Source organism: Pseudorasbora parva, chromosome 22 (genome assembly GCF_024679245.1).
Source record: "Pseudorasbora parva isolate DD20220531a chromosome 22, ASM2467924v1, whole genome shotgun sequence".
Taxonomy (NCBI): domain Eukaryota; kingdom Metazoa; phylum Chordata; class Actinopteri; order Cypriniformes; family Gobionidae; genus Pseudorasbora; species Pseudorasbora parva.
This window is the reverse complement of record NC_090193.1, coordinates 14,738,111-14,753,961: the sequence shown is the minus strand read 5'-3', so window position 1 is coordinate 14,753,961 and position 15,851 is coordinate 14,738,111. Positions and strand designations below refer to the sequence as shown.

Sequence of the window (15,851 nt, the reverse complement as noted above, 5' to 3'; positions counted from 1 at the left end):
GATTGATGTGTATAAACTAGCCACATTTATTGTTAAGTAAATGAATATAAACCTTGTTATTGATACGTTGAAAACATAATTGCTGCAAACATGGCAATGTTATTAAAAATGTCGTATGATATTTTGTTGTGTGTGCGCGCGCGCTCAGATAGGGATGAATCCGCAGCATCTCTTCCTCCTCCAGACAGCTGGGGGCGTGGCTTTACTTCCGCCTGAATGCGACACATCCGAGCGCAGTAACCCCGTCTTTGGTCGAGATCGGCGCGTGCGAAGTTGGTATAGCAGATCTCCGCTTTGTTACCTAAACGTTTTGTGAATTGATCTGCTACAACGACGGTCGAGGACAAAGGAAATCAAGGTATATTTTGTGCGGAAAATATGCTATTCTTGTTACAATCGGTGGAAATTATTTTCTTTGAATATGCGGACGTGAGCACGCTTTCACAAACGCACATGAGTGTTCGCTGGCAAATTAGCTTTGATGGTAGCAGGCCTCAAAAGAGCGGCCTGAAGCGTTTAAAGTGTCATTATAACTTATTATAACAGAGTTTTGGTTATAAAGTAACATTTGTATGTGTGGATAATGTTACAGGGAAATGTTGTTGATTGGGTATTTGTAAGGATACATGCAGTTTAGCTTAATTTGCAGTTTAGCCTAGCATACATGCAAATTAGCTCCTCTTCATTGTTTTGTTTTTCGGGGAAAGTCGTCGAATAAATATTTAATTAAGTGGAAATGGTGGACTTGTTATTTTTGTCTAAGCCAGTGCGAACATTGTTAAAATAGAATGCCTAAATATAATTATTGGCGGTTTGTCCTAACTTAGCGATGTTTGTCTCCGTTCATTCTAATAGAGATTTGTATTACACATCTTTTTACTTTTTTATATATTTCTCTTTCAGAATTAAAATTTTGAAGCTGTAAAGTGTCTACATGGCCGTCAGAAGAGGACACATAAGGTATTTAAAAGTGAGTATTTATTTCTTATCAATTTTTATACCACATTATCCAATAACAGCTCAATGTCTGTATATGAAGATGTATGTTGCCCATTTGCTAATGGTTGATGATTATTTGTTTATTTGATTGACATTTGGACGATTTTTAGCGATAAATTAATTTAGTTTTGCACCAACGTTCAGCAACTGAAAATATCCAAAACCGCAAAAAAAAAAAAATTGTTTGAAGGGTGGACATCATGACCATAACTGTGATGTTTAATTGGGGCATCTCTGATGCTTTTTGACAGTGCCATGCACACAACATGGATAAACTACCACAGGTAAAAATGTCAGCTGTGTGAACTCACTACACTATGCCAGAGTAGAAATATGTAACATTTGTTTGGCTAAAATACCAAGAACTTTACTGGGACTGGTTTACTATCACTTGCTAACACAATGCCCTGAACAGCATATCAAGTATAATTAAGTATAATAAACATGTTTAATATTTAGGTAAAATAATTGCTGTTTCGTTAAATTTCTTAGATCCTATTATTAGATTGAACTTGGTACTTATTGGTATTTTGTGTAGTACGGTAAGATAAAGCCCAAGAACTGTAGTTAGAAGGATCTAACCAAAAATGCAAATAGCAGTATATTGATTTAGTGTTATTAGGTCCATATTTATATCATGTTGCAACTGATTTGTTGCTGCAGGTTTGTGAGGTTCAGAACCAGGGTAATGACAGAGACTCACACAAGGGTGCCAGCTCAGTAAAGGTAAAATTGGCTGTTATTTTTGTCTGTAGACTAATGCTGGATATTATTGATCATTTTACTAACACTTTTATTTTGGTTTAAGTGTGCCAATGTAAATTTGATGATATGGAAACAATGCATGTTCTTTTGTGAAGCAGGAAGTATACGATATGCCGAACGGTTACGAGGACCATATGGGCGACGAGCCAAGTGATGCCAAAACCAACCTGATTGTCAACTACCTGCCCCAGAACATGAGTCAGGAGGAGCTCCGGAGTCTCTTCAGCAGCATTGGCGAGGTGGAGTCGGCTAAACTCATAAGAGACAAGATGGCAGGTATGTCTAACTGAGCTCAACCCATACAATTCTCAGTCTGTGGCTTTTTCTTCTGTGATAACCATATGGGAAGACATTTTTTTGCAAATGTTTATTTCCAGCTCTCATATTTTTTCCCTAGTCGCTTTTTATTTATTTCATTTGTGAAATATTAAATTTAAAGTCATGCTCTATAGGGGATGTTTTTCAGTATTTAAGAACTGTTCCATTTGATATTAAAGAAGATCTTTGAGCAGTTTATTGTGAAGCTTGGTTCAGGGCTTGTGGCTGAATTTCACTGTCTGCTGTGGTCTGTTTGTACTTATAATAACTATTTTGCTCATAAATTAATTTTTTTTCCCTCTATTTGAAAATGAGTAAAGATGGTACTGGCCTGATAAAATTTCTTTGAGCTTTTGATTAGACTTAGTGTCACCACAATGTGCACATTTAGTCGAGCACATTATTTATATATTTTGTCTGCAAATGTTGTTTGTTTTATTTTGTTTTTCCAGTGTGGAGATTGCAAAAAGTTTGCAACTCATTTTACATTTTGAAAACTTCTCAGTTCTTTTAATGTTGTGGGCATCCTGTCTTGCTTACTGTTAATGTAAAAAAAAGTGTTTTTATTTTTTTGCTTATTGTTTTGGGGTTTTTGTTGTCTTTTTGTTTTCCTATCGTTTGAGGAAAATCACCAATTTCCAGTTGAAGTGTGAAGAACCTGGAGTAGCCAAATGATGTCAGTCTGGTGCCATATTCATGCATCTTAGCCTTTTCTTTTTTTTCAACAGCATCTCAGTATACTTGGAAACATGGTGTAAAGTTGTCTTGTTTAATGTACATTCTGTATTTTATTTATTTGAAAACATTTATAGATGCCTACTAATGTTTTTTTTGTTTTTATTTTTAAGGAGGTGAAGGAAGGTATTTGTTTATTCTTAGAAACCATTCTATGAAGTTTTTTTTGTTTGTTTTTTAATTTCTGTCTCTTAACTGTTTCCTTATCTGATGTCAAATTAATTGTTTTTGATGAACATGTAACTTTTTTTCTTTCACAATTGTCATTCACAAGATTAGCTTGTATTATGTTTCTTTTGTCCAGAAAGAATAGTCTGCAGGATGTGGACGAACGTTTGTTATTTTTATTTTGTTTTTTTCCCCTTTTGTTTTCTCTAGGCCACAGTTTAGGGTACGGATTTGTTAACTATGTTAACCCTAGTGATGCAGAAAGGGCAATCAATACACTCAATGGCCTGAGACTACAGTCTAAAACTATCAAGGTAACGTGCTAAGAGGTGTTTTTGTATCATGTTACATTGTAGATTCCATGTTAAACTAGACTCAAAGCAGTAAAGGACAACGTTCCAGTCCTGCCTGCTTTCTGTAAGGAATGATTTTTTTTTTTTCATGCGTTTCAACTATTCCTTTATTCACTTATTTTATTTATTTTTTTGCTTTATTTTTATTGACATTTGAAGTCTCTAGACTTTGGCCCTTATAATCTGTATGATTGGCTGTCTAAGCATGGTTTAATTTCGGTACAGAATTATACTGAAGTCAGTGACCTTTTTCATTTTAAAGTTCAATTAAGATCAATCTGCTATTTTCATTTTTCTTGTGAGGTTGTGGTGTAGAAATGGAAGGGTAAATGTTAGCAGTCATTTTCTTGAGTATGAGATTGTGCCGAACAGAAGCCCTGCGTTGAAGTCCCAGAGTTTCATTTTATTTTACTTTACTTTGAGCATTGTAGTTTAATTCAAATTGAAAAGTTGTCCTATTTTTGTGTTGTAAGCATAGACTACAAAAACTGTTTTATATCAATGACCTACAGAATTTTTTTTACTTTTCTTTGTAGTTTTTATTTTTTATTTTTTTGTATCTCCATTTGAAAATCTCAGATGTGAGGTTCTGCTTTGGCTGCACAATGGAACTACATTGTTCCATCAGTAATGGAGGCAAATATGATATGATTGTTTTTTTTATTTTTAATAATGCATCCATGTAGAGGGCTCTTTGATATGTTTTTTTTCTCCATTAAATCAGGTCTCATTTGCCCGGCCGAGCTCTGACAGCATCAAAGATGCCAACCTTTACATCAGCGGTTTACCTAAGACCATGACACAGAAGGATGTAGAGGACATGTTTACCCAGTATGGGCGTATCATAAACTCCCGTGTACTGGTCGATCAGGCCTCGGGTAATGATTCTTGCCCTGCATTCCTCAGTTTATCATCTTGAATGTGTTCTGGGTCTTAACTTTTGGGAGTTCCTTACATTTCAGGTCTGTCACGTGGAGTTGCATTCATTCGTTTTGATAAGAGGTCTGAAGCAGAGGAAGCCATTAAAGATCTTAATGGATCCAAACCAGCTGGTGCCTCTGAGCCAATCACAGTGAAGTTTGCTGCCAATCCAAACCAGACCAAGAATTCCCAGCTGCTTTCTCAGCTCTACAACACACAGTCCCGTCGCTTTGGAGGGCCTGTTCACCACCAGGCACAGCGCTTCAGGTGAGAAAAGGAAATACTTTAGGAAATAATTTTAAGCCTTTACCTTTTATAGCCTTTACCTGTTCTAGAGTTGCTCTCCTGATTACTCTCTTGCTTTCACAGGTTTTCACCCATGAGTGTTGACCATATGAGTGGTGTCTCCGGTATGAATGTGGCAGGCAGCTCTTCCTCTGGATGGTGTATCTTCATCTATAATTTGGGTCAGGATGCAGACGAAGGCATCCTGTGGCAAATGTTTGGTCCGTTCGGTGCTGTCACCAATGTCAAGGTCATCCGTGACTTTAACACCAACAAATGCAAAGGGTTTGGGTTTGTTACCATGCCAAATTACGAGGAGGCAGCAATGGCCATTGCCAGCCTGAATGGATACCGCCTGGGAGACAAAGTTCTACAAGTGTCGTTCAAATCCAGCAAGTCTCACAAGTAAAGGGGACTTGAGAATCTCAAAGAGTTAATCGAGGTTTCTTCTAAAGGTTTCAGTTATTGTTGACTCTATACATAAACGTACTCGCATCTATGTTTGGGGTGGAATAAATTTGTGCTAGTGTTTTACTGTGGGGTTAAGCAAAAGCTAGAATTTTTTGCTAAAGTGATTTGTCCCTGATGTCTGGCATTTGTGAAACCCTGGACAATTTAAGTCATGTATCTGAGGATCCTTTTTTGTTTGTGTACACCTTTGGGATACCTTAAAGATGTCATGGATTCTAACCCCTCTTCCCTTAATCACAATGGACTTGTTGGTCCCATTTTCTTTATTATATTATAATGTGAAGGCTTTTTGTCAGTACAAACTACACATCCTCAACTCTTCTAGACCTTTGTAAATAGAAGCTAGCCCACCTATCCAGCTCACCCATCTATAAAGAAAAAATATGGGAAGGACCAAAGAACTTGGAGTGTAAAACATATGCCTTTAAATGTTTTAGTTTTCCTGTTTGGACATTAAAATCCAAAACCGCAATTATTGTCATCTAGGATGTCAATTTGTTTGTTTTTTTCTCTGCCGTGTATTTTTATTTTTAATCACAATTTTTTTTTTCATATTAAAAGTAGTTTTGCATTTAACAGCATACTTCTTTTTTATGTTTTATTTTGAAGGTGGTTGAGCATTTTTAAAATTTGTTTTTATATGGGATTTTTGTTTTGTTTTAACCAGCAATGAATTCACTCCCCATTTTGTAAGGTCTTGGAAGTTTCTGGATAAATGGATTGAGTCTGGTAGAAGCAGAGTTGTTAGGCACATGGCTGCAGGTTGTTAATATAGATTTGGTTAGATCAATGTTCACTTACACATTTGCTTGCAGAATTAACATTAATCCATTTTAATGTAGTGTTTTACTCTGTACTTTGTCAATCTCTAAATGCAGCTTTGTACATTTTAATGTGAAATTTGGATCTGCTTTGAGACCTTGTCAAAAGTCGTGTAAAGGCCACTCAAAGGTGAATTGTATTTAATTGTTCTCAAGATATCAATACTAGTACACATCCGGTTGCAGACCAGTACTATATTTGTGTGCATGTTCATTTATTGCAAGAGGTTTGACATCAGTATATGTACACATCATGCTTTGGGGTCTTTATTGATAACGTGACCTCAAGTCCTGTAGCATGATGTTCCATGTATATCATTTGAATAAATACCATTGTTTTGTCATAACAAATGTATTGTTACTTTCATTATGATGTTAATTTGGCAGGCATGTGAAATTTGGCACAACACCAGACCAGGAGAATCATAAAGGTGATCTGCAGGACACTGTTGTAGGGGCTCTTGCATTTACTTTGGGAAGAGGATCATTTACACCCAAATGTTATTTAATTTAAAGAGAACAACTTCTAAACTGGAATATAAACTGCTTAATCTGTAATTTTCAGTAGGATTTACTAAAAATTGTGTTCATGTGCCTGCTTTTATTGCGTTTTGACTTTAATGCCGAACGGATATGTTTTAAAGCAGTGGGTGATCAATTCACTCCTTGATTTGCGTAGAATGGCCCCCATTATGGTATTTTAAATTTTCCACATTTTGGTTTGGAGTTGGAATTTTCAGTTAATTCTAAGAAAATTAAGAATATGAGAGAGGTGATGCATTATTCCATGCAAAGCAGACTGCACTTCTCTTTTTTTAACAAAAGGATTATATGCATCAAAGGTAAAAACAAACAAACACTGGTAACACTTTAAAATACGGGTGCACTAATATGCATTAATTCATGTTTAATTAATGCACATATAATCATGAGTTAATGTCTTGCTAATGGTGAACTAACCTATTTATTAATGATTACTGCATCAGCAACTAATGAAGATTCTACATGATTAACTTCCAGTTTGTCTGCTTTAATTAATCATTATGCGATGGCACAGTCCCATCCAGCAGTGCCTACAGACATAGACCTAAACACATTGCCAATAGCATTGTACTCAGCAGAAAGTACCTAGATCCTCTAAGCAAGCGGAGTACAACTTACATCACCTGCGTTGGGGCAGCCGCTGTTCCTTCATGCAGTGGCCTTCCGTTCACGCTAGGGTGTCAGCCATGGCTTCCAGGGGAGCATCCGAACGAACCATCACGAAGCACGCAGGGCGGGAGTGCAGATCAACACGAGCCCTAAGGTGGAGCAGAGGGCAAAAAATATTCACAATTGTGCAACCCACCGGCCCAAAACATCCTCCAGGATGGGACCAGGGACAACAAGCACTGGAAAGCGGGGTTTCCGCAAAACTAGCCTACCCGCGTACAAGCGTGGGACGCCAAACCTCGCCCCACGACCACTGGCTAAGTCGCTGTTCATTCTGCTTCACACCAACCTGCATTACTAAAAACCCCAGAACGCAGAGAAGGGAGCGGGCCTTGGCCGGACGACTCTAATGTAAGAGGAGGCTGTCTAGGGATGCGAAAGAAAAAGCCCTGCAATATTTCAAAAAGAGGGCCTCGGGCGATAATTACTTTCCTTCTCTGGAAAGAAATGCTTCACATCCGTGTGTGTGTGTGTCCGTGCATGCGTGCGTGCGTGCGTGTGTGTGTGTGTGTGTGTGTGAGATTAGTGGTTTATATGACCTTACATCTGTCCCCTTTACTGATGGCTTACCAGTAGTCCCACTCCACTGGTTGGTCTTTGATACCTCATGCTGATTCTCCACATCTTCCTAAGGGACACTGGCATTCTTCAGGCCTTCCCCTGCATTCTCCTGGTGGTGTCAGATCAAACCCATGGCCACTTGGCCCATAAAAATTCTATGCAAGACCCATATGTGTTCCCAGCTCAAACCCATGCCCACTCGGCCCATAAGTATGTCTAACAAGACCTATATATGTGTTCCAAGATCAAACCCATGGCCACTTGACCCATAAAAATTCTATGCAGGACCCATATATGTGTTCTCAGATCAAACCCATGCCCACTTGGCCCATAAATATGTCATCAAAGACCCATATATGTGTTCTCAGATCAAACCCATGCCCACTTGGCCCATTAATATGTCATCAAAGACCCATATATGTGTTCCCAGATAAAACCCTGCCCACTTGGCCCATAAATATGTCATGCAAGACCCATATATGTGTTCCCAGATCAAAACCCTGCCCACTTGGCCCACAAATATATCATGCAAGACCCATATATGTTCCCAGATCAAATCCATGCCCACTTGACCCATAAAAATTCTTTGCAGGACCCATATATGTGTTCTCAGATCAAACCCATGCCCACTTGACCCATTAATATGTCATACAAGACCCATATATGTGTTCTCAGATCAAACCCATGCCCACTTGACCCATTAATATGTCATACAAGACCCATATATGTGTTCTCAGATCAAACCCATGGCCACTTGGCCCATAAAAATTCTATGCAGGACCCATATATGTGTTCCCAGATCAAACCCATGTCCACTTGAGCCACAAATATGTCATGCAAGACCCATATGTGTTCCCAGATCAAACCAATGCCCACTTGGCCCATAAATATGTCATGCAAGACCCATATATGTGTTCCCAGATCAAACCCATGCCCACTTGGCCCATAAATATGCTATGCAGGACCCATATATGTGTTCTCAGTTCAAACCCATGCCTAATTGACCCATGCCTGTCCCTTATGGGGCCCATGTAATCAGCTCATATGGGCTTCCTATGTGGGACTCATACTACAAAACCTACATGGGACCTGCTGATTTCACCCAGTCAAAGCCCATGCCCACACAGTAACCATGGAACCCGTACTTAACCCATTTGGGCCCTACATGTCATTGCTGGCTGGGTTGTGATGTAATAATTTGCTAAATGTATTACTTTACAGTATTATTACTATACAGTAAGTGTACACATACAGACATAGGCAACACTGGCCTCCCTTAGATACATTTCATGTTAACGGTATAGTTCACCCTAATTTTAAATCTATCATCATTTACTCACCCTCAAGTTGTTCTAAACCTGTATGTTTTTTGTTTTTGTTTTGCTGAACACTAAAGAAAATACTTTGAAGAATGTTGGTAATCAGGTAATATATTAGGAAAAATAAATACTAAATAAGACAATGGCAACCAGCAACTGTTTGGTTACAAACGTTCTTAAAAGTGTGTGTGTGTGTGTGTGTGTGTGTGTGTGTGTGTGTGTGTGTGTGTGTGTGTGTGTGTGTGTGTGTGTGTGTGTGTGTGTGTGTGTGTGTGTGTGTGTGTGTGTGTGTGTGTGTGTGTGTGTGTGTGTGTGTGTGTGTGTGTGTGTGTGTGTGTGTGTGTGTGTGTGTGTGTGTGTGTGTGTGTGTGTGTGTGTGTGTGTGTGTGTGTGTGTGTGTGTGTGTGTGTGTGTGTGTGTGTGTGTGTGTGTGTGTGTGTGTGTGTGTGTGTGTGTGTGTGTGTGATCCATTTAAGTGGATTAAGCCATTACAACAATCAATCAATCAATCAACTTTATTTATATAGCGCTTTTACAATCGCGATTGTGTCAAAGCAGCTTCAGTGTCAAACAGGACAATATTGCAACAAAATTAGATTTGGCTGTACAGTCATTCTGGAGAAAACAGTGATGTTATCAGCTTATTTTAATTTATCATATAGCGACAATGTTGGCAGATCAGTATTATAGTTTATTTAATTAAATAAAACCTAATTCATACATTTTATTTTTATATTTAGTTCAATAACTTTGATCATAATTTTAGTGTCCCCAACTGAGCAAGCCAAGCCAAAGGCGGCAGTGGCAAGGAACCAAAACTCCATCAGGGCATGATGGAGAAAAATAAACCTTGGGAGAAACCAGACTCAGTCGGGGTGCCAGTTCTCCTCTGGCCTATTAACACACAGTGTATGATTATTATTCTGGCAACCTTACAGGTCAGAAATCATATTAGATCGGAATATAAAAAATTTCAGGGTATCACACAAGAGACGGGTTTATTTAGGATGGTGCGTCGATTACACAAGAGTATGAATACTTGAAAGATCGAAATTATTGCGCCGGAGACGGTTTTTTTGAGCATGACATGCCGGTGAGGCAAATTCAGAGGAGACACCAATTGACACGGTCTCAGCGGACACTCCAGGATGCGTTGGTCATGTCCAGACGCAGGTCCGCCATCCGAACCGGACACGGCCTGGATCCGGGATAAACCTAGGGATAAACAGAGAGATTAACATTAGCATAGATGCCACTCTTTTTAGGATGTAACGAGTACATCAGGTGTTATTGGAAGTGTTCCCGGTTCCGGCTGACCTAGTTAATGCAGCCTAACAATCAGTCAATTGATTTGAATAATGAAAGTTAAAATGTTCTATGTGTATGCCATTGTAAAGAAATGCCTTTTTAGTCTAGATTTAAACTGACAGAGTGTGTCTGCTTCCCGAACAATACTAAGAAGGCTATTCCAGAATTTAGGTGCTAAGTAGGATAAGGATCGACTGCCTGCAGTTGATTTAGATATTGTAGGTATTATCAACTGGCCAGAGTTTTGAGATCGCAATAGACGTGATGGAGTATAATGTGTTATATAATTTTGTCCATTGTACTGACTGACCTACAAATCTCCATGCAGACACCCAACTTTGCACATTCATTTATAGATTTAAAACCCAGCCCTGACCCAGGAGGAACATGTTCTGCAGAGTTCAAATCCAACCAGCTCCACTTCCAACACACTTTCCTGAATATTTCTAAATTAAGTTTGGGTCTGTAGACATTGCTTAGCTGGTTCATGTGTTTAGCCTAGTTAAACTTTGCAGGACATTTGCCCTGGCATTAATAATAATAATAATAATAATAAAGCTTTTTACATTAATTGAATGTGATTTATCAACAGCGAGTACATCTTAAAATATAAAGCTCATGACAAATAAAAGTTTCAGATGGACAAACATTAAATGTAAAAACCAGTGTGAATATCTTAAAAGACACTAAAAAAGTGGCAAACTTTGAAGCAGGGTTCAAGTTTTAAGTAGCTGTACAGCTTGAAGTGTAAAGCTTGTTCTCAGATACCTGTATGGCCTATTTATGAATGAAAGTCATTTAAACTAATCCATAGTTTAATACTACAATTTGGGACATACTAATTCTATTTTCGAATACTATATATATATATATATATATATATATATATATATATATATATATATATATATATATATATTCAACACATTATGCCCCCCCCCCTTATTATTATGTTTTATTTATTTTTATTTAGTGCATACAAAATCATACAAGCTTATTAGCTCTGTCTTGAAAGCAGATCCCAAAATCTCTCTCTTTATTGGACAGTACCAATGATCTAATTATGCGTTTACCCCCAATTGCAATAGTCACTTACTGCATATATGCTATGTCCAGTCCCAGAATTGTTGAGTCAGGCAAAAACTCATCCTCCCTCATCCTTGAAAGAAAGCAGATAGAGAGTGTTAGGGTGCTTTCACATCTCTAGCTCGTTCATTTGGTACGAACCAAGGGCTAACAATTATACATTGTAGCATTTTTCAGCTTTTTTGGTTCCTTTACACTCCACACTGATTAGGTGTTTCTCAATGTCAAGGATGTTTCCTTGGAAGGACTGATCCTTACAAGTCACTTCCTTCAGAGGCTAGGGCGAGGCTCCTCTTTAGCATTCGGAGAACACGTAAATGGAACAGGCTAGCAAGTGCACGTCATTGCGTCATTATGTCAGTGAAAAGGTCCGTTGGCCATCAATAACGTTATGTGTAACGTTATTTGTATTTTTTTTTTTTTATATCAATACAGTAGTAATTTGTACGTTAAACTTTACTTATATTTACTAAGGTTATAACAAATGTTTGGTAACGTAAATAAAAGCATTGTGGCAATCAGCAAGTTGAGGGACTGTGAGAGCGGGCCGGTGGAGTGATAATGAGCGGCAGCTGATCGCCACACCGGTCTCGGCTCACGGCAGAGTGATTGGAGTATAAATGGAGGAGCGTGGAAGATGAGAGAGGACTAGGCCTGGACTTTATGTTATGGTTTGTTTATGTTTTATTATGTGTGTGCGGGCAGTCGCTCGTGAGGGGCTTCCCGCGTTACTTTCGTTTTGTTTATTATTTATTATAAAGTTGTTGAACGTTCGCCAGTTCCCGCTTCCTTCCTTCCCATCTCCAAACCCCGATACAAGCATATTTGCCACGTTCACGCTCCGACTCTGGGAATGTCTGAAGATAGCGAAGCTGCAGGCATAGGATTGTGGGTGATTTGAGAACACGAAGAGCACGAAGGCTACTCATATGCATCCTTTCCTGTATATGACATATTTTTCGAACGAAGGACTCAGTCCTTGGTTGAAATTCCGAGGAACCTCGACATTGGAACAGTCCTTCGTCGGATGTCGATGACGTAGCATCCTTGGAATTTTGGCTTCCGATGATCCTCCTTGACATTGAGAAATGCCTATTGCTTTGGTCTGAACCAGTTGAAACGAACCAAAACGCAGACATGTGACAACATCCGCATCACTCATTGGCCATGGCGTATTTCCTAAACTGTTTTTCGATTGGTCAGAATTTACATGTGGGAAAATTCCAACAGAAGAGGAAAAGCCAGCAAACTATAATAACACTATGGAGAGACAACTGCATGGGCTAGTTTTGTCCCTGGCCATAATCTATTACACTGTTTGTATTTACCACAGTATGCATACATTTATATAATGAAGCACAAATGCGACTTGAAAACAACGTTCTAATGCACTGCAGACAGCGAGTGCGCATCACTCGTCACTTCAAGCAGAGGCATGCATTAATTATGCTTATCTCTGACATGCTCATCTTGCAAAAATATTGCCAACGATCTATCAGGTAATAATGTCATGCACACTTCCGAAACCTGGAAAATGCTGCCTTCGGAGGACACATTTCAAGGCAGGAAGGCATTGAGCCACGTCCGAATCTAATGTTTGCTTTACTTCCTGTCTCCTGAGATACCTTCATCTGATCGATTTTTGAAGGCATCATTCATGAATCCTTCACTGCCTTTGATATCCCACAATCCTGTGCTTTCCATTCAGTGACAGTTGAGCTGGGGGAAAAAGATGGCATCCATAAGTTGCGTTTGCGGGTCAGTTTGTGTGTAAATGTACGTTTTTTTTAAAGCGTTGTAATCCTGTTAACCACAACTATCTGTTTGAGGTAATAGAGGTTAAAAATAAAAACAAGCTTGAACTTACATTTTAAACACCACACCTACGCTCGCATGCATATCTGGCAGTGGTGCTGTTTTTTCATATAATATAAAATATATATATATGACGGTTGTTAACGGCGACGCAAAGAATTATGGGTTATCTCCAGCCATGAAGGCTACACCTCATGCACACTCCGAAATCCTGTGAAAGAAGGACGCTTTCGAAGGCCGCATTTGGAGAGTCCTACTCACTTTTTTGAAATGAGACGGCCTTATGACGTATGCACCCTTCAAATGTGACCTCCGGAGGACGCAGCCTTCTTAAATGAGACACAGCTATTGTTTTATTTGAGAGTTTAAAGAGTGGGAATAAAGGCACCCACAAAAACAAAATGTGGACTTAAATTAAGAGTACTGTTAATAGTGTGGGGGTTGAGAAGCGCACTCCAGCAGTTTAAATAGATGTTTGGGTGAGAAATTATCACAATGAATTATTTTACAGAACATGTTTTGAAACAATTAGCATTTAATTTCGTATCATGGCACATGTAGGCTATTGGGTTGTATGATAGTGATGATGATTTGGAGTACCATTCATTCACATTAATAATTGCATGACAATTTTTTTTTTTTTTAAGATTCGTATTATTATTATTATGATTTTTATTATTAATTACGCGTATCGTTTTTTAGAAGAAGAATGTCGTTATTATTTATTATTATTTTTATTATTATTATTATTATTATTATTATTATTATTATTATTATTATTATTATTATTATTATTATTATATAAAAGAAGAAGAATGTAATTTTTATTATTTTGTCAGTCTGAATTATTTTCAGTCCCAGTCCGTAGCTGCCGGGCCTAACCCTGAAACGTCAGGTAAAGCACACAGGCTCGCCACTGGAGGAATACATATGCCTACAAATCAAATGCTTGAAGTCCATTGCACAAAAATGAACACTGAAGTTTATAATTACTATGTTGTTGTTGTTGTTGTTGTTGTTGTTTTTTACAGTGGGTTATAATATAACATATCTTTGTCAGTGCGTTTTGTGGTGTTAGGAATTGTTACACCTCCTGAGCTGGTGTAGGATTTGAGCTTGCCATACGCCAACGTCAATATTGATAAATCTCAAAGTCACCTTGGGTTTGGGTGTACACAAGGTGTACGCTGGAATTTTGGTGTACGCACTTTTGATAAATGAGGGCCAATGTGATTTCAGGCATTTTCACCCATACTCCATTGCCATGCCTCTCCTCTATGCTACTCGTAACCTTAAAACCACTTCCTCCCTTTGTTGCCGTCTAGAGGACAGGATGAAAAATGTCACCCATGGGTAATCGTTACATGCGAGGTTAATCGTTACATGCTACACAGAACAAAACATGAAAGTACACTCCATGGCTAATGATGAGCACAAGCCGCGTGCTAAACAAACAACCCTAAACACATGGACCAAAGAGTGTATACTGCCCAAGCAAAACTAGATGCTCACACGAGACCAAGTGAATGCTCAAACTGTACAGTCATAACGGGGAGAAAAACACACATGGAGCTTTTAATGTCCGAAGCCTGAACCAAAACCAAATTAGAATGAAATGCCAGGATTCAAACACCACTATATAAATCCCTATAAAATCCTATACAAGCATACTAAATGTTTGCATATATTATGTTTAAATGAACGTACATATATAAATTGTTATATAATATGTAAATATAAATATATATTGTTTACATATATGGCATTAACATACAGTACCATATAAAAAGTCATCATATAAATTATTTTAATATATGTATATATAATAATTATTCTATGGGTATTTCATACATGGTATAAACCTATATCTTCATATATCGAATGTATGTGCTAATAATGTATTGCCTTATATGAAACAAATATGACATCACTACTCGGATATAGGGACATATATGTACATATATTACATTTCCGTATGGGAATTAAGAAGGAATTAAGTCAGTCTCATATATAACGTTTTATCACTCATTATATTGATCCATATACTCTATCAAACCCTGTTTGATTAAATCAATGACTCATTATTTCTAAAATGTGTATATTATGTCTGTTAAAATGTCTGTTTAGCTTGGTCACCCAGTCTTGCTCATTCAACACAATGCACAAGTCATTTTAATTAACACAATACAAAAATCTTAGAATATCTGCAACGGATCTAATTTTGTCTCACAGGGATAACAAGATAAAAATATATATCGTCATATTACATGTCTCTCTCTCTCTCTCTCTCTCTCTCTCTCTATATATATATATATATATATATATATATATATATATATATATATATATATATATATATACATGCTGGGTACGGAAAGTGTTCAGACCCTCTTACATTGTTCACCCTTTTTTTATATTGCAGCCATTTGCTAAAATCATTTAAGTAAAAAAAAAATAATTCTCATTAATGTACACACAGCACCCCATATTGACACATTAAACATATAATTGTTGACATTTTTGCAGATTTATTAAAAAAGAAAACCTGAAATATCATTTGTTCCTAAGTATTCTGACCCTTTGCTCAGTATTTAAGCACCCCTTTGATCTAATACAGCCATGAGTCTTTTTGGGAAAGATGCAACAAGTGTTTCACACCTGAATTTGGGGATCCTCTGCCATTCCTCCTTCCAGATTCTATATAGTTCTGTTGG

General features: G+C 37.8%; 1 protein-coding gene across 5 annotated transcripts; it reads left to right on the top strand.

The window, feature by feature from the left end:
• The first annotated feature begins 200 nt into the window (after positions 1-200).
• Positions 201-6,187, top strand: elavl1b (ELAV like RNA binding protein 1b). 5 transcript variants are annotated; one of them, XM_067430918.1, is made up of 9 exons: positions 201-358; positions 904-970; positions 1,251-1,283; positions 1,663-1,725; positions 1,860-2,040; positions 3,196-3,299; positions 4,063-4,216; positions 4,301-4,526; positions 4,629-6,187. In XM_067430918.1, the coding sequence occupies exons 2-9, from the start codon at positions 935-937 to the stop codon at positions 4,951-4,953; spliced, it is 1,122 nt and encodes a 373-aa protein (XP_067287019.1). In that variant the 5' UTR covers positions 201-358; positions 904-934; the 3' UTR covers positions 4,954-6,187. The 5 variants fall into 5 exon arrangements, with proteins under 5 accessions (XP_067287019.1, XP_067287021.1, XP_067287020.1 ...); XM_067430920.1 differs by lacking the exon at positions 1,251-1,283 and having other exon boundaries at positions 1,863-2,040; XM_067430919.1 differs by lacking the exon at positions 1,251-1,283.
• Positions 6,188-15,851: the final 9,664 nt, after the last annotated feature.

Bases quoted from the DNA above. Each gene is read 5' to 3' on its own strand.
- elavl1b (XM_067430918.1), top strand. From the start codon at position 935: ATGGCCGTCAGAAGAGGACACATAAGGTATTTAAAA. The intron at 1,284-1,662 runs GTAAAAATGTCA...TTGTTGCTGCAG, and splicing joins ACATGGATAAACTACCACAG to GTTTGTGAGGTTCAGAACCA. The intron at 2,041-3,195 runs GTATGTCTAACT...TGTTTTCTCTAG, and splicing joins CATAAGAGACAAGATGGCAG to GCCACAGTTTAGGGTACGGA.